Source organism: Carettochelys insculpta, chromosome 10 (genome assembly GCF_033958435.1).
Source record: "Carettochelys insculpta isolate YL-2023 chromosome 10, ASM3395843v1, whole genome shotgun sequence".
Classification (NCBI taxonomy): Eukaryota; Metazoa; Chordata; order Testudines; family Carettochelyidae; genus Carettochelys; species Carettochelys insculpta.
In genome coordinates this window covers 48,491,543-48,513,357 of record NC_134146.1, presented here as the reverse complement: position 1 = coordinate 48,513,357, position 21,815 = coordinate 48,491,543, and the positions used below count along the sequence as shown (strand labels likewise).

General features: G+C 41.5%; 1 protein-coding gene across 4 annotated transcripts in view; it reads left to right on the top strand.

The window, feature by feature from the left end:
* LRCH3 (leucine rich repeats and calponin homology domain containing 3) overlaps nucleotides 1–21,815 on the top strand; it is a 114,066-nt gene that overhangs the window by 33,152 nt on the left and 59,099 nt on the right. For all 4 annotated transcript variants that reach the window (XM_075003778.1, XM_075003781.1, XM_075003779.1 and 1 more), the window contains exons 2-3: nucleotides 13,000–13,144; nucleotides 19,064–19,190. In XM_075003778.1, coding sequence (XP_074859879.1) covers nucleotides 13,000–13,144; nucleotides 19,064–19,190 — 272 coding nt within the window. The remainder of the gene's footprint in view (nucleotides 1–12,999; nucleotides 13,145–19,063; nucleotides 19,191–21,815) is intronic.

Here is a 21,815-nt window from a genome sequence, read left to right as displayed (position 1 = left end):
CCCAAAATAGAATTTCACCTGTAAAATCCTCCTATTTTATCCTGTTCTTTATGGAGCCCACTTCTGAGGCCCAGCTTTCAGATCGTCTTTCTTCTTGTTCAGAACACTTATTTGGAGCTGCTGAACTCTGCACTCTAATCATTTCAACAGATTGCTGCAGTTCAGTCTGAAACATTTTCTTTGCTCCACTGACCCACCCTTAAAGGAATATGCAAAACACACATCCCTAGGCAGCAAAAGATTGGGATTAAGCTCTGCCCACAACCATAAAATGATTGTGCTGGTTGAAGGAAAGCTCGGCTGATTATTTGTGTATATACGAGTATTTACTTTTCACTCAGGTTGCCTCATAATATTGTGCAGAAGTGTGCAGCTCCTTCAGCTTGCTGGCTTTCCTGTTCCAGGTCCCACTGAAACATGAGCAAATAATGTCAAAAGGCTGTTAGCAGTTTTCTTTTCCTTATAAGGACCACACAGTTCAGCATTCTTGTCTGCTGTGCTTGTCAGCAGTTATATAGTTACTCTGTCTTTGTTATGTGGCTCTCAATCAATCTTTCTTCTTCCAGCAAACAGGAAACAATACAATTCTTTGAAAATAGAAAACAATATAATTCCTCAAGGAAAAGAAATAACATTTCTCCTGAGTTACAGTTCTGATTGGGATGTTTATCTCTTCTACGATGAGTAGTAATAGTGACATCTGGGTTTGTTACTCTAAACAGAATTCTCCACTTTTAATTACAGTTGTCTATAAGCTGCTATATATATGTGCTATAAAAATACATGTTTATGATCTTCTATTTAGTGGTTTTTCAATGTCACGCCCTTGAGGATTTCACTAATGTGGAAAATAAGAGGTTATACCACAGAAGATCTACTTTAAAATGAATGAAAATAAGAAAAAGGAGAAAAATCAGAGTTAATGTTGAAAGTGGATCCATTTGTTCCTCTTTTCATGCTGGGTATTGCTGTGTTTTTCCATAATATATAAAGGACTGGAATAGCTGTGCCTAATTTAAGACATTTATTAATTTTCTTACATAAATTGTATTAGTTTGATGATGTGTAGGGCTGGTGAGAAAACAAGAATTCCATTTCACACACCAAAAATTGAAGGTCTTGACATATGCTTTTGTTCTTATATGGGAAAGGATGGAGGCAGCAAAAAAAGGAACAGTGGAGTGGACTGGAAAGAAAAAGGGAAAATATTATTCAGCACATGCACAGCTTCCTCAGTTTCCCCACACTTTTGTCCCAGAAAAGCCATCATGAATTCTCGGCATAAGAGAGACACTAACTGGGAATATTTTGAAGAAATTCATTCCCTGGGAAAAAGAGGAAAATGTGTCAAATGTAAGCAGTACAAAAAGATGGTCCAGGGCCTAGGTGCAGGCATGAAAAATCATAAAGAAAACTGCTTTATTGAGGAAAAAATGATGTGGGTGAAGGTGGATATGGCTGAGTAGATGAACTGGTTAGGAACGTAAATAAAATTCACTTTGCAATGCATCATTCTTCAAGACTTTTTCTGTGCCTTTTAGGGTAGGTGTGATTTGATGAGTAAATGCCCAAGTTGTTTGCCATGTTGGATATTGTTAGAAAAAAAGCGTTGAGCTTAGCCAATCTTTATGGCTACAGTTACACTATAGCAATCTGTCAACAGGAGTCGCTGTCAGAAGAGGTTTCCCAGCAAAACGTCTGTCAACAGAGTGTGGCCACACACAAAAGCCAATCAGAAGAGTGATACGCTGTCAACAGAGTGACTGGACTGCCAGGCTGATCTGTTGACAAAATAGACACCCAGAAGTGCAGCAGACAGGGCTGTCCATTGTTCTGGATTCCCTGTCTATCGAGAGAAGGCCCTCTAGATAGCATCCACACAGCTTTTTTGTCGACAGACTCTGTTGACATTAGCGTTATGCCTCATGGTTGAGAGGCCATGACATGGAAGAGGCCGTGTTGACATGGCTGGAGAAAATGCCAAGTTTCGTCAACAAAACACATGTTGTGTGGACGTTCCTTGTCAGCAAAACTCGCTAGTGTAACCATAGTCTGTGGCTTGTTAATTTAGTTAACCAGGTTTACAATCTATCATTCAAATATGCAGTATGGAAACCTACAGAAAGAAAAATCTGAAATTGCCAGTTGTCACTGTGTGCCATTTTCTTATTTTATATTACATAGTTCATGCCCCTTCTTTTGGAACATCATGGCCACAGGACCATAATGATGGTGCTGTAAGTCTGTTCCCTCTTACTTCAGCATAATGCAGCTTTTCCCATTGAACCCCATCCTATAGTTGTTTCTCAGAAAACAGAAGCACCTGTTAGTTCAAAGTGGCTTCCTCAGAAATGAAGTGCACTCTGAGCACAGTTAGTGTGAGCTTTTTTGATGACTTGATTTAAATATTTTTGTGCATTAAATCAGGATTTAAATCTGTTTACCCTGTCAGCATGGCTACATGAATGAGACTTGCATCTGGCAGTGGTCTGTTCCCAGCTCTGCTAAAGGAGTATGTGAAACTCCTTGGTTGCCCCTCCAGGGTAATGATGCATGCCTATGTCCTAAGGCATGGGTGTCCAACCTTTTGGCTTGCCTGGGCCGCATTGAGTGAAGAGGAATTGTCTTGGGCCGCATATAAAATATATAATGTAGTTAATTTATATAAATCACATGATAATGTTAAAAGTTTACAATCTTGTGGGACCGCATTACTAGCTGTCCAGGGCCACATGTGGCCCACGGGCCGCGGGTTGGACACGCCTGTCCTAAGGTAGGAGTGTATGGCCTTGTTTAACAAGAGCTACGAAGGGCACAGAATTAGCAATAGCCAAAAGAACCAGCACGAGAACTCATAGTTTTTTCTCTTGGCTTCCAGTTCAGCATCCCTTCTCTTGACTTGAAGGAACAGCTAAATCTGTTTCTTGGCTGGTGTTCAGGATGTGTGGGACAGAGATCATTGACCTTCCTCTATACTGAAAACGAAGTGTAGAGCATGCTTAGTGTAAATAGAAAGTTCAGACTTTAGCGCAGTGGTTCCTAAACTTTTTACTAAAGAAACTTGGGTGCATTTTTTGTGTGTTTGAGATTTTTTGGATCTTCCATTTTATGTATATATATCTCCACCTTCTGCCCCTTCACTACAACTTAATCACAGTTCATTGTGGAGCAGAAGCTCCTGGATGAGAGTAGGGGGTTAAAGAGGAAGTCTGCCACACAGCAGCTGCTCCTTTCCCATGCAGCTGGAAGCTGACACATGATGTTGCAGCTCCACTCAGATTTGGCCCAGCCACCTCTCTCTGTGATGTCACAGGTTGGGACAGGAACCATTGCTGACGGGTGAATGCAGCATGTGGTCTCCCTTCAACACTTGACCAAGAGAAGCGCATGCCTGCCTAATGCCCAGGGATGAGTTAGATTACATCTACACTATGAGAGAAATTTGAATTTATGGTTTTATAAATAAGAATTTGAGTAGCCTCACTTTCCCACAAATTCGAGTTAGTGCTGCCACGCTAAATTGCCAAAGATTGACAGTTGCAGCAGTACGTTGTGGGAACCTAGTCCACAGTTCCCTCAGGCCCATAGCATTCTGGGTTTTTTTGCTGGTGCAGTATGGAAAAAAAATGCCCTGCAAGTGGCTGTGGGTGTGTGATGTCATCTGCCCACATTGCATTGCTGTCATTCCCCTCCCATGGAAAGCAAACAGCCATTTTTTCAGGTGGGAAGAAGGAAAAGTAGGGAATCCCAGGCAAAAGCAAACCAAACAGGTTGGCTTCCAAAGGTGATTGAACCATGTAAACTGGTTGCTCAGCTGCTTTTCCCCTGTAGAAAGAACATCTTTAGGTGAGACTTTTGCCTGAACAGCCAACTAGCGCGCCAAGCAGGGGACTGTCATGCCCACATTGCAGAATGACACTGTGCCATCTCAACTAGCCTCTCCTGTTACCTTACTTCCTGTGAACCTGGAGAGCATTGGAGATGCAACCAGCCAGAATGGGCAACTGTGGGGCATTGTGGGATAGATGTAGGACTCCTCTGGAGGGCAATAAAACTAGTCTAAATGAAAGCTGTTTCCACATTACCATTAATCCAAATGCGTACATTCGAACTTCCTGTTAATCACACTCTGGTTTTTGGAGTAAGAATATCATCCATAGCACCCCCTAAATTCAAAATAATGGTATTTTATGTGTGAACAGTCACAATTTAAGATCAAGTTAAGTGCCTTAGATACAAATTTATGCTGTAGTGTAGAAATAGCCTAAGACTAGCTCTAGGTACAGCAGTGTGAGACACCTTGAACCTTTGCTGATCCACTGGTGGGTTGGAACCCAATTCTGTAGGAAACACTGCTTTAACAGCCAGAATCTAGTAAGCCTCATATGCAAATGATTATTTTTAGAGGCTTATGATTTAGCCAATCTAAATATATTTTCATAGCACTAAAGTCACCACCCTGACTCCTGGACTATCTCTGGCCTCAACAGTATCTCCAGATAGTAGAGACACTAGAGCTGTTCAAAGAACTATTTCACAATTGTTTCAGCATTGGCATAACTTCTGAACTATTTGTGCTGAAATGTTGAAAACAAAATTTCAGCAAGGGCCAAGTGCAAACCTGGAAGACTAAAGCATAGACAGTTAATTTGTCAAAAAATGTATAAACTAATGATATGTAAAGATTTATAATGGAAAGTACAGGTTGAACGTCTCTAGTCCAGCACTCTGTGGTCCGGCAACATCAGTGTTCCTGCATGGTTTTAGTTAGCCAGATATCCACTTATCATGGATGTGGCCAAGTTTCCAGCAGTCCCATAAAGTGTTTTTAGCCACCGGTCCTGCTCTCAGTGTTCTGTGCTGTTATTCAGCTCTAATTTATCCCTACATGAAAAGCCCATTAAGCAGTGAAAGTGTTGGTAATGCTGCTAGAGCTACATAATATTGATCTCCCGTGGTCCCACAAATTCTCTGGTTCAGTACCTGTCAGATCCCAAGGGTGCTGAACTAGAGAGGTTGAACCTGTATCAGAATTAGGGGTTTATAATGGAATGTAATTATAAGCATTGCTACATGCTCTTCTTTTGGTATGATAAGCCAGCAAATGTCTATATCAGTTGTAAAAGTATATATGTGTGTTACATTTGTGACTAGCACACTGCACTGTACATTTTGAATACACTGTAGTGTAGCTCTTCTTTCTCGCTAGCGTATTTTGAAGATGCTCAAAAGGAGAATACTCATGTTTACATGAAAGGATGCCAACGTAATGCTTAAACTGGGCCAAAGAAACATTGGTAATTTTAGTAATGGAGGTGATGATTTTGTTTTTAGAATACTATATCAAAATTGAATGATCAAACATAAAGACAGTCTTCAAAATGAACAATTTGTGACTGACTCTAAAGGACATTATAATATAGGAAGGTAATTCCTACAGGAGAAAACTGGTTGTGTTGGAGACATTGTCACAAATAAGTTTGTTCAGATCCACAATTTCATCTGCAGGGTACATCAGCTAGTGCGTGGAAGTTTATACATTAATTTTTTACGTGAAGCTGGTAACCGTAGCATCTGTACCCAATTAGTGTCACCATTGTGAAAATATTGAGTCAGTGTGTATGTAAACATAAGGGAACTGAAGTTATTTCATGTGGTTCCAGACTCTGAATGTGGAATTCCTCACAGAACAACAATTTGTGTTTTAGATCTTCATTCATGTTGATATTTCCCCTGTTCCCTTGTACTAGCCATATACCATATACATTTTGTTGATTATTTTGCTGCTGAAATGATACCTCTTGTCATTTTTCGTGGCTATATCATTGTGTTCCTTGGATTGTTTGCTTTCCACTAGACTTACTTGAGGGTGCTTGCAAACCACCCAACACATATCTGCATATAATTCTTGTTTACTGATCATAGAGTCATAGACTCATAGGGCTGGAAGGGACCTCAGGAGGTCATCTAGTCCAGCCCCCTGCTTCAAGCAGGATCAACCCCCAGTAGGTCATCCCAGCCACGACCTTGTCAAGCCGGGACTTAAAAATCTCGAAGGATGGAGAATCCACCACCTCTCTAGGCAATGCATTCCAATGCTTCACCCTCCTGGTGAAGTAGTTTTTCCTCATATCTAAACTACACCTCTCCCTCTTCAACTTCAGACCATTACTCCTTGTTCTGCCCTCTGACACCACTGAGAACAGTTTCTCACACTCCTCTTTAGAGCTCCCCTTCAAGAAGTTGAAGGCTGCTATTAATTCACCCCCTACGTCTTCTGTTCTGTAAACTAAACAAGCCAAAATCCCTCAGCCTATCCTCATAGGTCATCTGCTCCAGCCCCTTAATCATTTTTGTTGTCCTCCACTGAACCTGCTCCTGCACATCCACATCCTTTTTATACTGAGGGATGTTTTAGACAATGCAGAACATCCTCTTGCCCTTCAAAGAAAATAATCCTGCACAAAAATACTTCTGTATCTTTATAGCATTCTTCTTTGAGTGTAGCGAGGGCTTATACCTAATATGCAGGAAGCAACTGTAAATGTATTGTCTGCAGGTCACAGATAAAATTGGATTTCCCACCTGTCAGGACAAGACACTGATTAATATGGAAAACACTAGCAGTCTGGTTCTGTTATGACACTTCTTTAATTCATATAGCTGGGTTTTTAACTTTAATAAAGAACTTAGTTAGAAAAGAGGAAATGTTCTTTAAAAAAGTCTCACATGATCATCCGAAAAAACTGACCCATTTTTAGCAAACTTAGAATAGCTTGTTGTATAATAGATTTATGAGAGTGGTATTTCTTAATTTGCCTATAGTCATTTGTCATATAAATGAAACTATTGTATTTGTAAAAGTATTGAAGTGTGTCTTGTAAAAACATTCAGGTCTTTCTCAGTAATAACAAATCCTTCCTAAAGCACCAGGCTACGTCTACACTACAACAGTCTGTCGACGGACATTACCATTGGCAGAGATCTTCCAGCAAAACTTCTGTCAACAGATCACATCCACACACAAAAGCAGTTTGAAAGAGCAGTCCACTCTGTCCAAAGAGAATGGCCAGACTGCTTGGCTGTGCTCTTGGCAGAATGGCCAAATGGAAGCTCAGCAAACAGGGCTGCCCGGTGAACCAGAAGCCCTGTCTGTCGACAGCCAGCCTCCTGGAGCATCTGCATGGCTTTTTTGTCAACAGGAAGCTGTCGGCGAAGATGTTATTTTCCAATGCAGAGAGGCACAATGCTGCCAGTGATGTGCTGGGGTTTGTTGACAGTCTGTTGACAAAGTGCATTTTGTGTATAGATGCTCTGCGGGCTTTTTTAAGAAAAGCCCGGTTTTGTTGGAAAAACCCTCTTGTGTAGACGTCACCTCTCTGACCTTAAAAGATTTGTTGAGAAATGGGGAACCAGCTGTTTGTGGGAATTTTATGATGTGCGAATTGGAGAGGTGACATCTGCAGCTCTTTGTTTTTCCAGTGCTACTCCCACTTTACTGTTACTTCCCCTTCAGCAGAAGAAGAATGTTTGAGATGTCATATAAATAACTTTAAATGTTAGGATGCTTTTTGCTTTCAATAAATTCCTTTTCCTTATTGTGTATTCTCTCTCTCTCAATTTACTCTGGATCACTGTACTGTTTTACTCTGTATGGCGAGGGCTCTCTACCAAATTCACTGCTATAAAGAACATATACATTGTGAAATCTGTTTTTGTTGTTATGCTTTTTCCCTGTGCTATACAGATTTCATGAAGGAGACCAGCATTTTTCAAATTGCGTGTCATGACCCAAAAGGGAGTTTCAGGACAATTGCAAGTTCATTTTAGAAGGGTTGTGTTATTTCCACTCTTCTGCACGGCCTGCAGAGCTGGAAGGCCACAGTGGTGGCTGTTGGCCAGGTATCCAGCTCTGAAGGCAGCATCCCACCAGCAGCAGTGTGGACATAGGGGTGACCATATCATAGCATGTCCCTTTTATTTCTGCTCTGATGTCTTCAGAGCTGGATGGCTGGAGAGTGGTGGCTGTCGATTAAGGGTCCAGCTCTGCAGGCAGCTGCACAGAAGTAAAAGTGGCAATACCATACCATGCTGCCCTTATTTTGTGTTGCTCTTGGCAGCAGCTCTGCCTCCAGAGCTGGGCCCTAGGCCAACAGCCTTTGCTCTCCAGCTGCCCAACTTTGAAGGCAGTACCATCGCCAGCAGCAGCGCCCCTCACAATGCTCTTTTGGATCAATAAACCTGCAATTACAACGCTGTTAAATTTCAGATTTAAATAAGTGAAATCATGAAGCTGATTATTTTAAAGTACTATGTGAAATAAACCAAAACAGACTGTGAATTTGACAGGTCCTTCTATATGACCAATCACTTTATTGCTCTTTGTAACTGTTCTCTCCTGCTGTTTCTAGAGAGAGCCTCTTCACTTAGGGATTTTATTTTGTTAAATTGGTGCATAATGAGACTACTGTATTGTTTAAACTGTTTCTGAGTCTGGTTGTTCAAGGGGCAAGGGGACAGAAGAGGTGGGAAGGTAATCTTCAAGTTTTCAGAGTAAATGAGCAATTAAATGATGCCACCATGCAAAATTCTGTTTAGTTGGCAAAGACAAGGGTAGGGACAGTCAGGTGGCTTGGATTACCTGGAATTTTAAATTAAGATGTACTATGTATACTTGTTGAGTCTTCATAGTTTGCAACTGGAACGCTACATTTGCTGTTTTCACATTCACACTGGCATTTTGATTTACTGATGTAATTTCTGATCCTGTGTCAGGCTCTTGAGGTATTCTCTCCTGTTAAGCAGCTCCTATTTTTACAGTCATTTTGGTCTCTTCCTATGGAAGTTCCCTGCTCCCCTCACAACATGTAATGTCTTTCTGGCCTTTCTATAAAGCAACCCTAGAGCAGAGGGTGGCAAACTGGTAACCTCCATTTGAGTAAAACTGCTGCTGTGCCATTGACTAATCTTAAATACATTAAGCCACCTTTTTATGGTTTAGAGTTCAGCTGCTGCCTTAACTCGGTTGTATTCTGAATGTTTTGTATGCATAAATCCAGTTCATCAGATTGCTCCTGAAGTCCTACTACACTGAGATACTCTGAGTTGTAAAAGTTACACTAAGTTTAGGTAAGCCTTGTTTGAAAACTGTGAGGCCTTTGCTTTATACACGCTTTTCTGCCTCTGTGCTGTGGCCTAATTTACTTAATTTGAATACATTCTGCAAGATTCCTTGTTTTTCAGTATAATGTTTCTTCATACTTAATTTTGATTTTGCAGTGGCTTCCGCCTTCAGAAAATAGCAGTTATATCATGTTTGCCAAGTTTTCTTATATGTTTGCTATTATTTTTCCAATAAAATTTTACTGAGACTCAAATTGTAAAAGAGCAAGAATTCTTGGAAAGGAAAATGTCTAGAGAAGCGATCCCAGAATATGGTACTTGTAATCATTGGTGGTTAGTGAGCGTGGTGTTCCGTCATTCATTTCATAATAATTTTATAAGAAGGTGGTGCTTTAACCAATAAAGTTTAGGAGCCACCGGACTGAAATATCCCTGGGAGATGTCTTGTGTGAAGTCTGCCTATGACATAAAGACTTATTGAAATTGTATGCTGCTTTGCTTCCGGTAGCATCCACAAATTCTTGAACACTTGAACTATTTGAGGTGTTCAAAAACATGGCTAATCCAGACTATATCTACTTTACTACAGAGTCAACTCTTTCATACACTGAGGTGTATTTAAGCTAATTCAGTCTAATATTTTTAATCTTAGGTGTGAACTCTCTTATCCTTGGTAGCAGAACCATGGATTCAGAGACGGATGGGAGGAGGAAGGCAGCAATGAATAGTCTTTACTATTTGAGTTTCAGCATGGTTTTGAAGGGTCTGGAAAAACTTGGAACAACCACCTCTGATTTGGCCTCGTTCTTCCTGGGAGAGGTAGTTGTTCCCGTTATTGTTGGAGGGTATTTTCATCAGTTCCCTCTGAGAAAATAGAGTGCCAACATCTCTTACTAGACAGCTGTTCAAGAGTCTGTTTCTTGGCTGAAAGTAATATGTTATCACTTTTTGTCGTGTTTTGTCTCTCCCAGCTGAAATGGGAGGAAGGAAGAATGTTATTTATGTAGTCAGTGGACAAATTTACTAACCCTCTGAGCCACACATGACAATCTGCAGACATTAAAGAGCGGGGAGTGCCTGGTTGGGGCTCAAGGCATTCAGCCCTGCCGGGGAAGGGAGGCTGGGGGCTTAAGCCCCATGGGACATTCCTGTCTGGGATCAGGGTGTCAACCCTGCAGGGAAGGGGGACTTGAGGCTTCAGTCCTGTAGGGCATGCCTGCCCATTGAACTACAGGTGAGGCAATGGGCGGGGCTGGGGGGTGGGCATGTGGCGTCAGATGCCTTGCTAGATTTTTGCCTGGGTTTGCTGGCCAAACTCAGTCACATGTTGCTGCCAGGCCCACTTCCTGGACCTGGCAAGCTTGGTACAGCAGCAAACAGCTGGGACTGCAGGGAGAGCCACTGCTTTTGCTGCTCTCTCTTTGAAGCTAAAGCGGCTGTGGGCTACCTGTGGCCTAAGGGCTACCTATGTCCCACAGGGATTCAGTGTGTGGCCCATGAGGCATTTTGTTTACTATTGCCTCTGTGTGGGGTTGCCAGATTCCACTGGTTTTTGTCTGTGTAGATTTTTCCTGTTGGTATTACAAAAGAGAAACGCACGTGAAACAAAGGCATGTGAATTGAGGTGCGTGCTGATTGTACACAATATTAACTGTGAAAGCCGTGCATTCCCTCTACATCCAAAGTGCTGCTACAGATCAGTCTGCGCACCTTGCACATTTAAAGTATGCAAGCACTCTCAGCAAAACTACCCTAGCTCAGGAGACTGGCTTGGTTAGGACAATCTTGAGGGCCACTTCTGTGGCTCATTCACTAGCCTAGGTTGCCACCTCCCTGCAGCTCCAGTTGTTTGCTGACACTTGGTGTGTAGTTAACACTTGGGAGCTGCAGGGAGGTGTGGCTCCTGATAAGGTGGGGGCGACTCAAGCTGTTGGGAGAGAGAGAGAGTGAACCTTTAAATTACAAGCCTCACTCTCAGCACCAGTCATCTCTGGAGGAAGCACTGAGTGCCCCCCTCACACCCATTCCACTCTTGCAGGTGGAGAATGAAAGGGGGTGAGGGACTCCTTGAGACACACTTTGACTGTAAAAAAGCTGCTTGTCACCCGCACACCACAGCTGGAGACCCGGTTACATGGTAACTCTGACAATACCTGGGGCTCTCCACTTCCTCTAAGTCAATATCCAATGTTTTCACAGGTTATTTTAGATCTGTCAGCATATTTTGGTGCAGTTGAAGACAGACTGGCACACAAGGATGGAGTTGCTTACTTGTGACTCCTGTTTGTCATTACTTGTTTATCCTGGTGATTCACTTGCAGGCTCCTAAAGGGTTCTAATTTGTCATCTCACCTTCCCAATGAGGGAGCCAGAGCTTGTGAAGAATGTGCTGCCCCACTGGTGCATGGGTGGCACCCAGCTTGGATTTATTGGACCTGGAAGTGTATTTGATTTATGTCTAAATTTAGGATTTAAGATGACTGATATAGCTCTCTGATATTCAGCCCAGTTTAAACTAAGTTTACATTTTAACAGCTTAGATTATGGGAAGCAAGCAGCTGAAAGAAAGGACCACAATTGTTCCATCTCCTCTGATTATATGTGTGAGTGTCTGCCATTTGTCACGTAAATTCAGTCTTGATGTTTTATTGTCTTCCCAAGTAGCACATTTGTCATGATTTTTCGTTTTGTCCCATCAGTACATTGTGAAGCCTGCGTCATTTTATATCCGTTTTGGCTCTTGCTACATCTAGCAATAATTACACTTTAAAATTGGATTACTGGAAAGAATTTTACATGATGTTATATCTGAAGGCCCTTCTGTAACTTCAGCTTGTACAAAATGTAGTGACCCACTTAAATAACACTGCTTGTTTTGGGGATTTGGGGGGTGGAAGTGGGGGAAGACACTTTACTCCAATACTTGGTGAGCTGAACGAGCTTCCAGTTTTTTCTGGATACGAGTCTAAGAATGGCTTAGATTTATAAAACCCGAATCAGCTGAGTTCTGGGTACTTTGGAAGCTGTCTCTCATAAAATATGCACGATTGAAATAAAAGGCAGCCATATTAAACATCCTTCTGGTTCAATCAGGAAGAAACTGTTGGCAGGGCATTTTCAGTAGAGGGGCCCCTCTACTTCGAAAGAGGTCTTACAGTGTGTCGTGAAGGTCACTCTGATGTGTTAGGTTTTCCAGGCACAGACTGCATTGTTGGGTGGGGTCTGTGAAGGATAATGAAGTGTAACTTGTTGCCCTTAATGTGGAAAAAGAAGTTGCTGTTCAATTTACCTTGTAAGCTTTGTATTTATGCTTTTCACTATAATGTGTCTTGACTTGAGAATGGGCATATTTAATAATTCACAAAAACAAATAAAACGTTACTATGTTTGGTTTTAATCATGCACAACAGTAGTTCTGGTTGACTAGAGATTTTTCAGTAAATGTTTGCCCTTTTGGGCATTGAAAAGGTGAAATGGCTGAACAGGCAGCATATCTAAAGGAAATTAGGACGGACACCAAGCAACCTCTCTTGCCTTTGGTAGTAGATCTATGTCACTTTTGAGAGTTAGGGTGTGTAAGGAAGCCATACGTTCTGGGAACTGTCCTGTGATCCTTACGAACACAGTTTCCCCCTCCTCCACAGAAAGTGAACAAACAAACCCAGAAACTATAACTTTGTGATTTGTCATAACATACCTTTTATATTTGAAAGGACACGGTACAAAGGCTTTCTGCTGGCAACCATTATTATTTTATATTTATAGCACCCATAATGCATCAAAAACTGTCCATATATACCAAGGTACAATGCCAGACTAAAAGAACTCGTTTGTTTGGTGATTAATTCTCCATTTCTTTTTTTTTCCTCCCTACAGATTTGTCAAAGAACAGACTCTCGGAGCTTCCTGTAGAAGCCTGTCACTTTGTTTCCCTTGAGAGCCTTAACTTGTACCAGAACTGCATTCGTTACATACCAGAGGCCATTCTGAACCTACAGTCTTTAACATTTCTAAATATCAGGTACCATCACATTTAAACTTTGGCTTTAATTATCTATATTATCTTTTAACCTTTGGAGCATTGGAAGATAACACAAATGTAATATATAACCTGTGTCTTGATACTACATGCCATCATATTCACTATTCTGGGGTGGTATTTTACCAATTACCTCAATGAGGGGACATCAGAACATAATAATTTTTTTGGCATTCAGGACTATCAGAAATCTGCTTTTGCATGCTTGTTAAAAATCTTGGCATAGGAAACATAAACTGCCCACTTGTCCTCGTTAACCAATCTGGAATCCTTTTCCTCTTATTTTCTCATGCAGGTCTGTAATGGAAAGGGATTTCTTTTGTATTTTCTCTTCTTTCCTATGGAATTTTTTATGACAGCTCTTGAGGTTCTGAACCATAAATGAACTTATTTGGGTATTATGTGTAATGAAAGAGGAAAGATAAACTCACGGACAGAGTACACAACTGGGACTCAGGAGATCTGAATTCTGTTCCCAGCCCTACCACAGGCTTTGTGTGTGATCTTGGGCAAGTCACTGCACCTTTGTGTGTCACTTTCCCTGTCTATAAAATAGTGACACCTACCTCACTGGGCCATTGATTGAGTAATACTTGTAAAGCGCTTTGAGATCTTCTGGTGGAAGGTTCCACAAAAATGAAAGGTCATCTAGTCTTATTAGTTCTAGTGATATAGTAAACAGGTGCTGATGTTTTATATGTTTTTTTTAATCCTGCTGCTGTATGAAAGACTTATACAAATGACTAACAGCCCTGCCATGCTAGGGAAATGGTGAAAAATAACTTGTACTCAAAAGTATTTTAAAATGTTCAAAGTAAAAAAAGATGAAAATAGAAGAATAACGTCCTCTAATCTTTGTTATGATAATTTTTAGATGTTGTAGTAGGCGTTAAAATATTTTCAGGCACAATTTGTATTTTAAATTGACCGTGTCCCTTTAACTAGACCCATTGGCTTTTCTTTGCAGCAGATGTGATGTTAATTTGAAGTTAAGTACAGTGATTATTATGACATGACATGCTAGGATGTATATAATAAAATATCCTTGCTTCTTATTGGTGACGGTTGGGTGTTAATAAGTAATTAAGTGGGCAATAGTGATAGTTTTTAATAAAGTAGCAGAAATCACCTGTGGCTAGGTTTTTCTACTTTTCTGTGACTTTTTCCTGTTAGCTTTAGTTAATGTGCCATTCTTATTTTAGCTTGAGCTTGAAAACTTCACTGATATAATGTAAAATTCAGACTTGGATGAGGAATGGGTCATGTAAAGAAGTAGAAACAAGCTGCAGCTGAAGTAATGCAGACAGATTCTGCTCCAAAATAAATACAGTAGTTCTAGTGGTTAAAGCCACATGGAAACCCAGCTACCTGAGTAGTCTGAAGCCTTTCTTTTTTAATCGTGACATTAAGGCCAAAACAACAGAGTGTCCAGTAAAACCTCAAAGACTAACAATTCAATTATGGTATAAGCTTTTATGAGTAGCAACCCACTTCGTCAGATGCATGTCAGTGGAAAGTGTTGAAACCTCAGTGAAATTCTTCAAGAACCTCCTTCCTGTGGGTCCCAATTATGATGTCATCAGCGTAACACACACAGGGGCTGGACACTTGGGGAGGAGAGCTGACGAAGCGTCGTTCTAAGACCTTCAGTAAAATGTTGGCATATTGTGGGGCCATAAGGCTGCTGACTTGAAGATATAAATTGTCACTAAATCTGAAATGGTTGAGAGTGAGAACAAAGTCACAAAGCGGAGCTGCCAGCTGTGCCATCATATCGTTGGGGATACAGTTCCTGACAGTTTGTAGTCCTTTGTATGGAAAATTGGCACAGAGAACTTATACTCTCATAGTGGCCAGGATGGTGTTTTCTGGAAGATCGCCAATGGAGTTCAGTTTACTGAAGAAGTCAGTGGTGCCTCAAAGGTAGGCGGTAGCTTAGGGCCTGAGGAGAGAGTCTATATAGCCAGAAAATCCTGCTGTGAGAGTGCCAGTGCCTGAGATGATGAGCTTCCAGGTTTATGGATCTTGAGCAGCAGATAGAATACCCCTGGTTGGAGCTTGGGGGATGCAAATCAGACATCAATAGTGGTAACCTACAAAAGAGGACATTTTAATTTCCCTGGACGCAATTGTAAAGTTGCCATCCTCAAGCCAAAAAAAGGTCACAAAAAGTTACAATGTGAAACTGCTGATCTGGAATTTATGTGCAATTTATTGACACCATCAGAATGAGTCTGAGACTGGCTCTCATTGCAGTAGGTAATTTTCTACTTTAGTTATTCTCACCTTCTTATCCACATCCATCCTGATTGAATTAACTCTGATGTAACACACACAAATCTGAGGAAGTGGGTTTTACCCATGAAAGCTTATTACCTAATAAATAAATTTGGTGGTCTTTAAGGTGCTACAGTACTGCTTGTTGTTTGAGATGCTACAGACTAACAAGGCTACCCCCTCTGAGTCTAACAAAAGAGAACAGCAGTCATGTAACTCTTTAAAGACTAACCAAATGATTTATTAGGTGATGAGCTTCTGTGGGACAGACCCTCCTTTTCAGATCTAGTCACAGCTCTATTCCTACTATTTGTTTTTCTTTTTCTTTCACCTTATGCATCTCATAAAGTGAGTTGCAACTCATGAAAGCTTATTCCATAATAAAATTGTTACTCTTCAAGGTGTCACCTTGTTGTTCTTGGTGTAACAGAAATGTCACCCTCTCTGTAACATTAAAGCCAAAAACATTGGGTATTTTTATGCTGTTTATGTCAAATGTTTGTGATCCTGTTTAGACTTACGTTATCGAAGCAAAGAAAAGATCAATCGAGTGATTAAGCAGGTATCTTTGAGCTATATAATGTCAGAAATTGGAAGTCTGAAAAATTCTAATTGTGCAAAGACTTTTTAGTAGAGATGTGTAAATGTAGGTATTTTACAGTACATCTTGAATAAGAAAATAAATGCCATGCTTGTTAGATTCCTAAAGTAAAAGGAATGGGTCGATACTAGTCTGAGTGCTGTTTTAAGAGACTAATTTGAAAATAAGAGGTCGCAGACTGACATTGAGGAGACAACTGGCAATTAAGCAATTTAATCAGAATTTCTTCTTTTTAAAACCAGTCTGCATATGGAACAAATTGCTGAAGTCAGAGGAAGTAAGCAGCATAAATCTACTTCAGATAGAGCTGGACAGTCTCTGTTTGTATGTGAATGAATAGAGAATGAGGATAGAGCCAGTAATTGAGTATGTGGGGCTGAGAGAAGTAAATGTTTCTTGAGTTTCTAAGTTATACTTTGAGTGGATCAAGGATTTTTGTTCCTTTAAAAATGGTGTAATTCAGAAGTAGTTGAAATTGAATGAGCAATGAAAGGGTAATATTGCCTCTGTCCTTTCCATGGAAAATGAACTGTGTTAGCCATTTTAATTTAAATACTTAACTTAAAAAATAGTGGCTACTCACCATATTTTAACTGCAATTTAAATTGTGAATACCCACTCTGTGTGTATTTTAAAGTAATTGGTATTAACTATGCATGTAATAAACTTTCTTGAATGCACAATATATTGTTTGTCTATGTACCTTAGACATTGGATAGAGCACTTTTTATATTTAAAGCAATGTCGTAAAACACACCCAGGATATACTGTCTAAAATATAGAATCTGCTGCTGGCAGATTACTCATTCTTATGGATTTTCTTTCTTGCTTTGAAAAGCAAAACCTTGCCTTATAGGAAGTTATTGACAGAAAATTGAGGGGTTTGATGGCACAGTAGTGTCTCACAAAGACAATGCAATGCAAAACTTAGTTTAATTTTAGCTGTATGGAGTCCCCCTCATAATATATAATCCGGTAGTCTTTGGACAAAATCCAGACATACCAGTTTAAAAGAAGTTCATTTGCATTTAAATTGTCAGCACTTATTAGCTGTCAAGCGGTGTCCCAAGAGAAAAGTATTTTATCACAACTTCTAATAAAATACAGTAAACTCTTGAGTTATGTGGGGGTGGCATTCCCATGTAAGTCAGATTTTCGTTCAAGTTGAGAGGAGATGGAACCAGGCTGAAGCCTGGTTGCTGTCTTCCCTGAGCTTGCAGGAGCTTGGAAACTGACCAGCCCTGCAAGACCGCTCAGTTTCCTGGCTCCCAGAGTGGCAGAGATCTGGGAACTAGGGGGCAAGCTGGTTCCCATCTCCAGGACACTTGTAGGACCTGGGAAACTGACCAGTTTGTCTGTTTCCCGAGTCCCACAAATGGTGGGGAGCTGAGAATCAGGCAGCAGCCTGGCTCCTGGCTCCCCTCTGCTTGCAGAGAGGGTAAAGTGAGCAGGGCAGCAGCCTTTTTCAGTTTCCTGGCTCCAGCCAGTGAAGGGAAGCTGGGAACATGGGGCAGCCTGGCTCCCAGCTCCCCTGTGCTCCTGGGAACCAGACAGCAGTTTCCTGGCTCCAAGCTCCCTTCACTCCAGAGACTGGTTAACTGCTCCTGTCAGGGAGCTTGACTCATGGTTGCCACCCTTGAGAGCAGTGGCTGTCACCCCATCAGGGCAGCAGTTACATTAACCCAAGACACACAACTTGATTGCGTGTATCTCGAGAGTTTGCTGTACGGATTTTTTTTTAATGTAATAATGTCTTTTCAACAATTTTTTTCACAAAACATAAATACATGTCTACCTGTAATAACTTAATTTCCTGACCTGCAGCATAACTATTTTGTATCCTATTCTTAAAGTTGAACTGCATATGTAACCTGCATTACTAAAATTTGCATTTCAAGAGGTATGCTGAGGCCTGTTACGAACTAGTAATGGTACTTGTCACAAAAAAAAACATTCTGCACTACACCTGGTGTTACCCCTGTGCCAGTTAAATTTTGCTTATCTTTCTTTTTTGCTTTATGGTGTTCATTGTAGGAATAGGATATGAGTCAGAGATGGATTTCCTATTGCGTGTTCTCTAACAGGTGCATTTCAAATTATTATCCCTTGTTACCAGCCGAAATTGGTTCTTCTAGTGCTCAGGAATAGGATTTTGTTGTAGGAAGTCTAAATGCCACACACAAAAAGAACAATGCCACTTTGTGTTAAACTTGAGTTTAATGTTTTATTAAAACCTCATTAAGATAGCGTTAACTTTTTCCTAGTTTTCTTGTCATTTTCCAGTCTGATAGCTTCCATTTACAAATAAATCATAGTATTCTTATTTTATAAATCATCTTTTTCCTGTCTAATTTGTTCACTGGGGTTTCAGTCCAGTTAATGACCTCATGTTTGCTTTGACGGTCATAAATTTTGATGTGTCAAATACTGGGTTGCACCTGTCCAAATTCATTGTCAAAACAAAAAAGCAGTCATGTAACACTTTAACAAAATAATTTGTTAGGTGATGAGCTTTCGTGGGGCAGACCCACTACTTCTCTGTTACAAATTCATCGTGACAGGAATTTCTTAAGTGCATATCACCACAATAATTGACTCTGTTACAAATTAAATTAAACTATTAAAACATGCACTTGGCAGTTAATAGGCTGATTTTACCCTAGCTAAAAAAAGACAGAAAAAGTATCTGTATGATGCCTAAAAATGGCCAGACAGTAAAAGAATAAGTAAGCTTCAGAGCCTAAAAGCCTCCTACAAAAAGGCCCTGCCACCTGATCCCCAGGAGTAGTAGCAGACTCAGAGCATCTGTTTACAATGCATCTTGGTAGAGCAAAGGATAATAAAGAGGTGTAAAGAACAGACTGCAAGATAGAAGCTCTCCTGTAAATGTGTGACAAAATTGGCTTCATATTCTTAATATCCTGTCAAAATAGAATATGATTGTGATATTCTCTTGTGTGGTGTTAAAATTGGTAAATGGTCTCTTCCCATATTCTGAATCTTTTTTTTTCCCAACCCAAAAGTCGAAATCAGCTTTCAACATTGCCAGTACATATGTGTAATCTACCATTGAAAGTTTTGATAGCAAGTAATAATAAGTTGATCTCACTGCCTGAAGAAATTGGACAGCTCAGACAACTGACAGAGCTGGTGAGTACATTACTTACTGTTAACGATTGCTCTTCAGCTCTTAATTTATAAATTACTTGCTCCAGTGTGTTTGTATTTCACTAAGATTAAATAACTTTATCCAACCAAGCGGGGAAGGATGGTCTGGTCATTAGGATACTAGCTCAGGATTCATGAGACCAGGTTCCATTCCTTACTGTGCTGCAACTTCCAAAATGACCTTGGGCAAGTCTGTCTCTGCCTCAGTTCTCCATATGTAACATGGGGGCAGTAATACTGCCCCATACTTCATGGTCTATGGTGAGCATAACTACATTGCCTGTGAGGTATCGTCTGCATTGGAAATGGGGTCCAGATAAATACCTAAGATAGAATCCGAATGGAATTTTGGTGCAGCAAATGCTGTGCTATCAAGACATCCACATTCATTAATAATATATTCTGCTTTCCAGATAAACGTTCCTTGTGGATTACGCCTGCTCTTTGTTATACCTGTCCTATAAATAGAGCAGTGTTTCTTGAATGTGGCCACCAGGGCCTTTTCTTGTGGTTATAGCCTCCTTGGCAGTGTTTGGGGGCAGGCAAAGCAACAGTCCACCCCTTGGGGCCAGCAGGGAGGGTTGGATCCTGCTGTCCTCTGAACCCAAAAGTGCTGGAGGAGGAGACAACCAGTGTGAGTTCCCCACCTTCTAGGGTGCAGTGGGGTTCAAGCTTCCAGCTTCAGTCTGAGTTGGTGGAAGGCAGCTCTGGTCACATGGTGGAGGGCTCCTTCTGAGGGGCTCTGGGCTTTGGCTGCACATCAGCAGGCTCTGGCTGCAGGGATCCATCCCCATCCTGAAGGACTTTTGGCTTACCACCCCCCCACATCACCTCTGGCCCCCACTGCCTCCCCAGACTCCTCACCTGTCCACCCTGTCACACCTAGCTCCCACTGCCTCCCTGCGCACCTCCCCTTTCAGGGCCTGACTTGTGGCTGGCCTCGACAGGGCTGAGTCAGGCTGCATCTACACTACGAGATAAATTCAAATTTAATTCAGTTAACTCGATTTTACAACGTAACTGTCTTCACTGTGAAGATCATTAGCTCGATTTTGGGAGCACTGATCTCAAGATTACAAAATTGCAATTACCTGACGGGTATAGCAGCAAGCTCAAATTCAGAAGTTCGATTAAATGGAAATGTGGAAGTGTCACATCTTAAAATTGAATTCATTAGCCTCCAGAGGTGTCCCATGTGTAACCCACAATGCTCCTCGCGCTGCTACTCTCTGGCTGCTGCTCTAGTAACAGGAAGAGCCTGGTTTTCCAAGTAGGAGCAGCAAGCCTTCAGCTGTGGGCTTATAGTTTATGAAAACCTGAGAAATGGCTTCTTTTTTTCTATGCTGTTAGTGAGGTGCATGTATCTACCCATTCAGATAACCCCTGCAGGGAGTTTACAGCTCAGTCTGGACACTTGCTGTCTTTTTCTGTGCTGCCTGGCGCCAGCCCCTGCCCCACCCTACCACGTGTCCCCAAGGCTGTGCTGGGGGTCGTGCTCGCATAACACACCAAGAAACTTCTTCCGAGTGGTTTACATTTGTGTGCAAACTACCTTCAGTCCCCTACAGGCACCACACAGTCTGGGTCTTTCCCGCACTCAGGCACATCACATGGGTAGCCCCCAACCCAACCCAACAAAAGGATGTGCCTGCCATTCAGTGCTGGCAATGCTGCCAGTTGTGCAGGAGAGAGAGGGCTTTGCTACCACTGTGGGGAAGGAACAGCTCAACTGGTCATCCAGCGACACACACCCCATTGGCCTATACTGGGGCTTGCTGCTGCCGCCGGGGAAAAGTCTCCCCCCCACCAGCTAAGGGGTTGCTGCTGATGTGGGGAAGGCTCAGCTCAACTGGTCATCCAGCGATACCCCCCTGCCCCCACTTGGCCCATACCTGGGCTTGCTGCTGCCTCTGCAGAAAAGTCTCCTGCAGCAGCTCAGGGGTTTGCTGCTGATAGGGGAGAATACTTCAACTGGTCATCCAGTACCTATACCTGGGGTTGCTGCCGCTGGGGGAAAACCAACAGTTCTTCTTTTCTGCGATGATGGGAGGTGGGATGGATGGCCAGTTGAGAATACGGTCTCTGTGCCCCTGTTGGCAGTGTAATGTATGGGGAAAACGAAAATTCTTTCTTCTTATTTTGAGTGTCTTCTGCATTATTTCCAGAGATTGACATATTTTCAGGGATCGGGAGGGGAATGATGAAAATGCAGTGGGGGAAGATGATGTCAAGACCAGTGAGCATACCCAGAATGCTGTGGGGATGAGGGAACTGTGGGATAGCTTCCCACAATGCACTACTGCACCAGTTGATGTTAGCTGATGTGTGTATGGCAGCAATGACTTGAGTTTGTGGGGAGCACGGTGTGAAGTGAGGATGGTCAAAATCCAACCTGTAAATTTGGAAATTAGAAAATCAACATAAATAAATTTGAATTTCTCTCAGAGTGAGGATGCAGCCTCAGTCTGATGTGAAAAGAGAGATCTGTATGTTTGCTAATATCACTTTTCACTGCCTCCCAGTTAGCTAACAAGTCACCCGCTGTGAAGTGATAATAACAAGCATGCAAATGTTACTCTTCATAGAAACAGACTTATTAGCCACCAA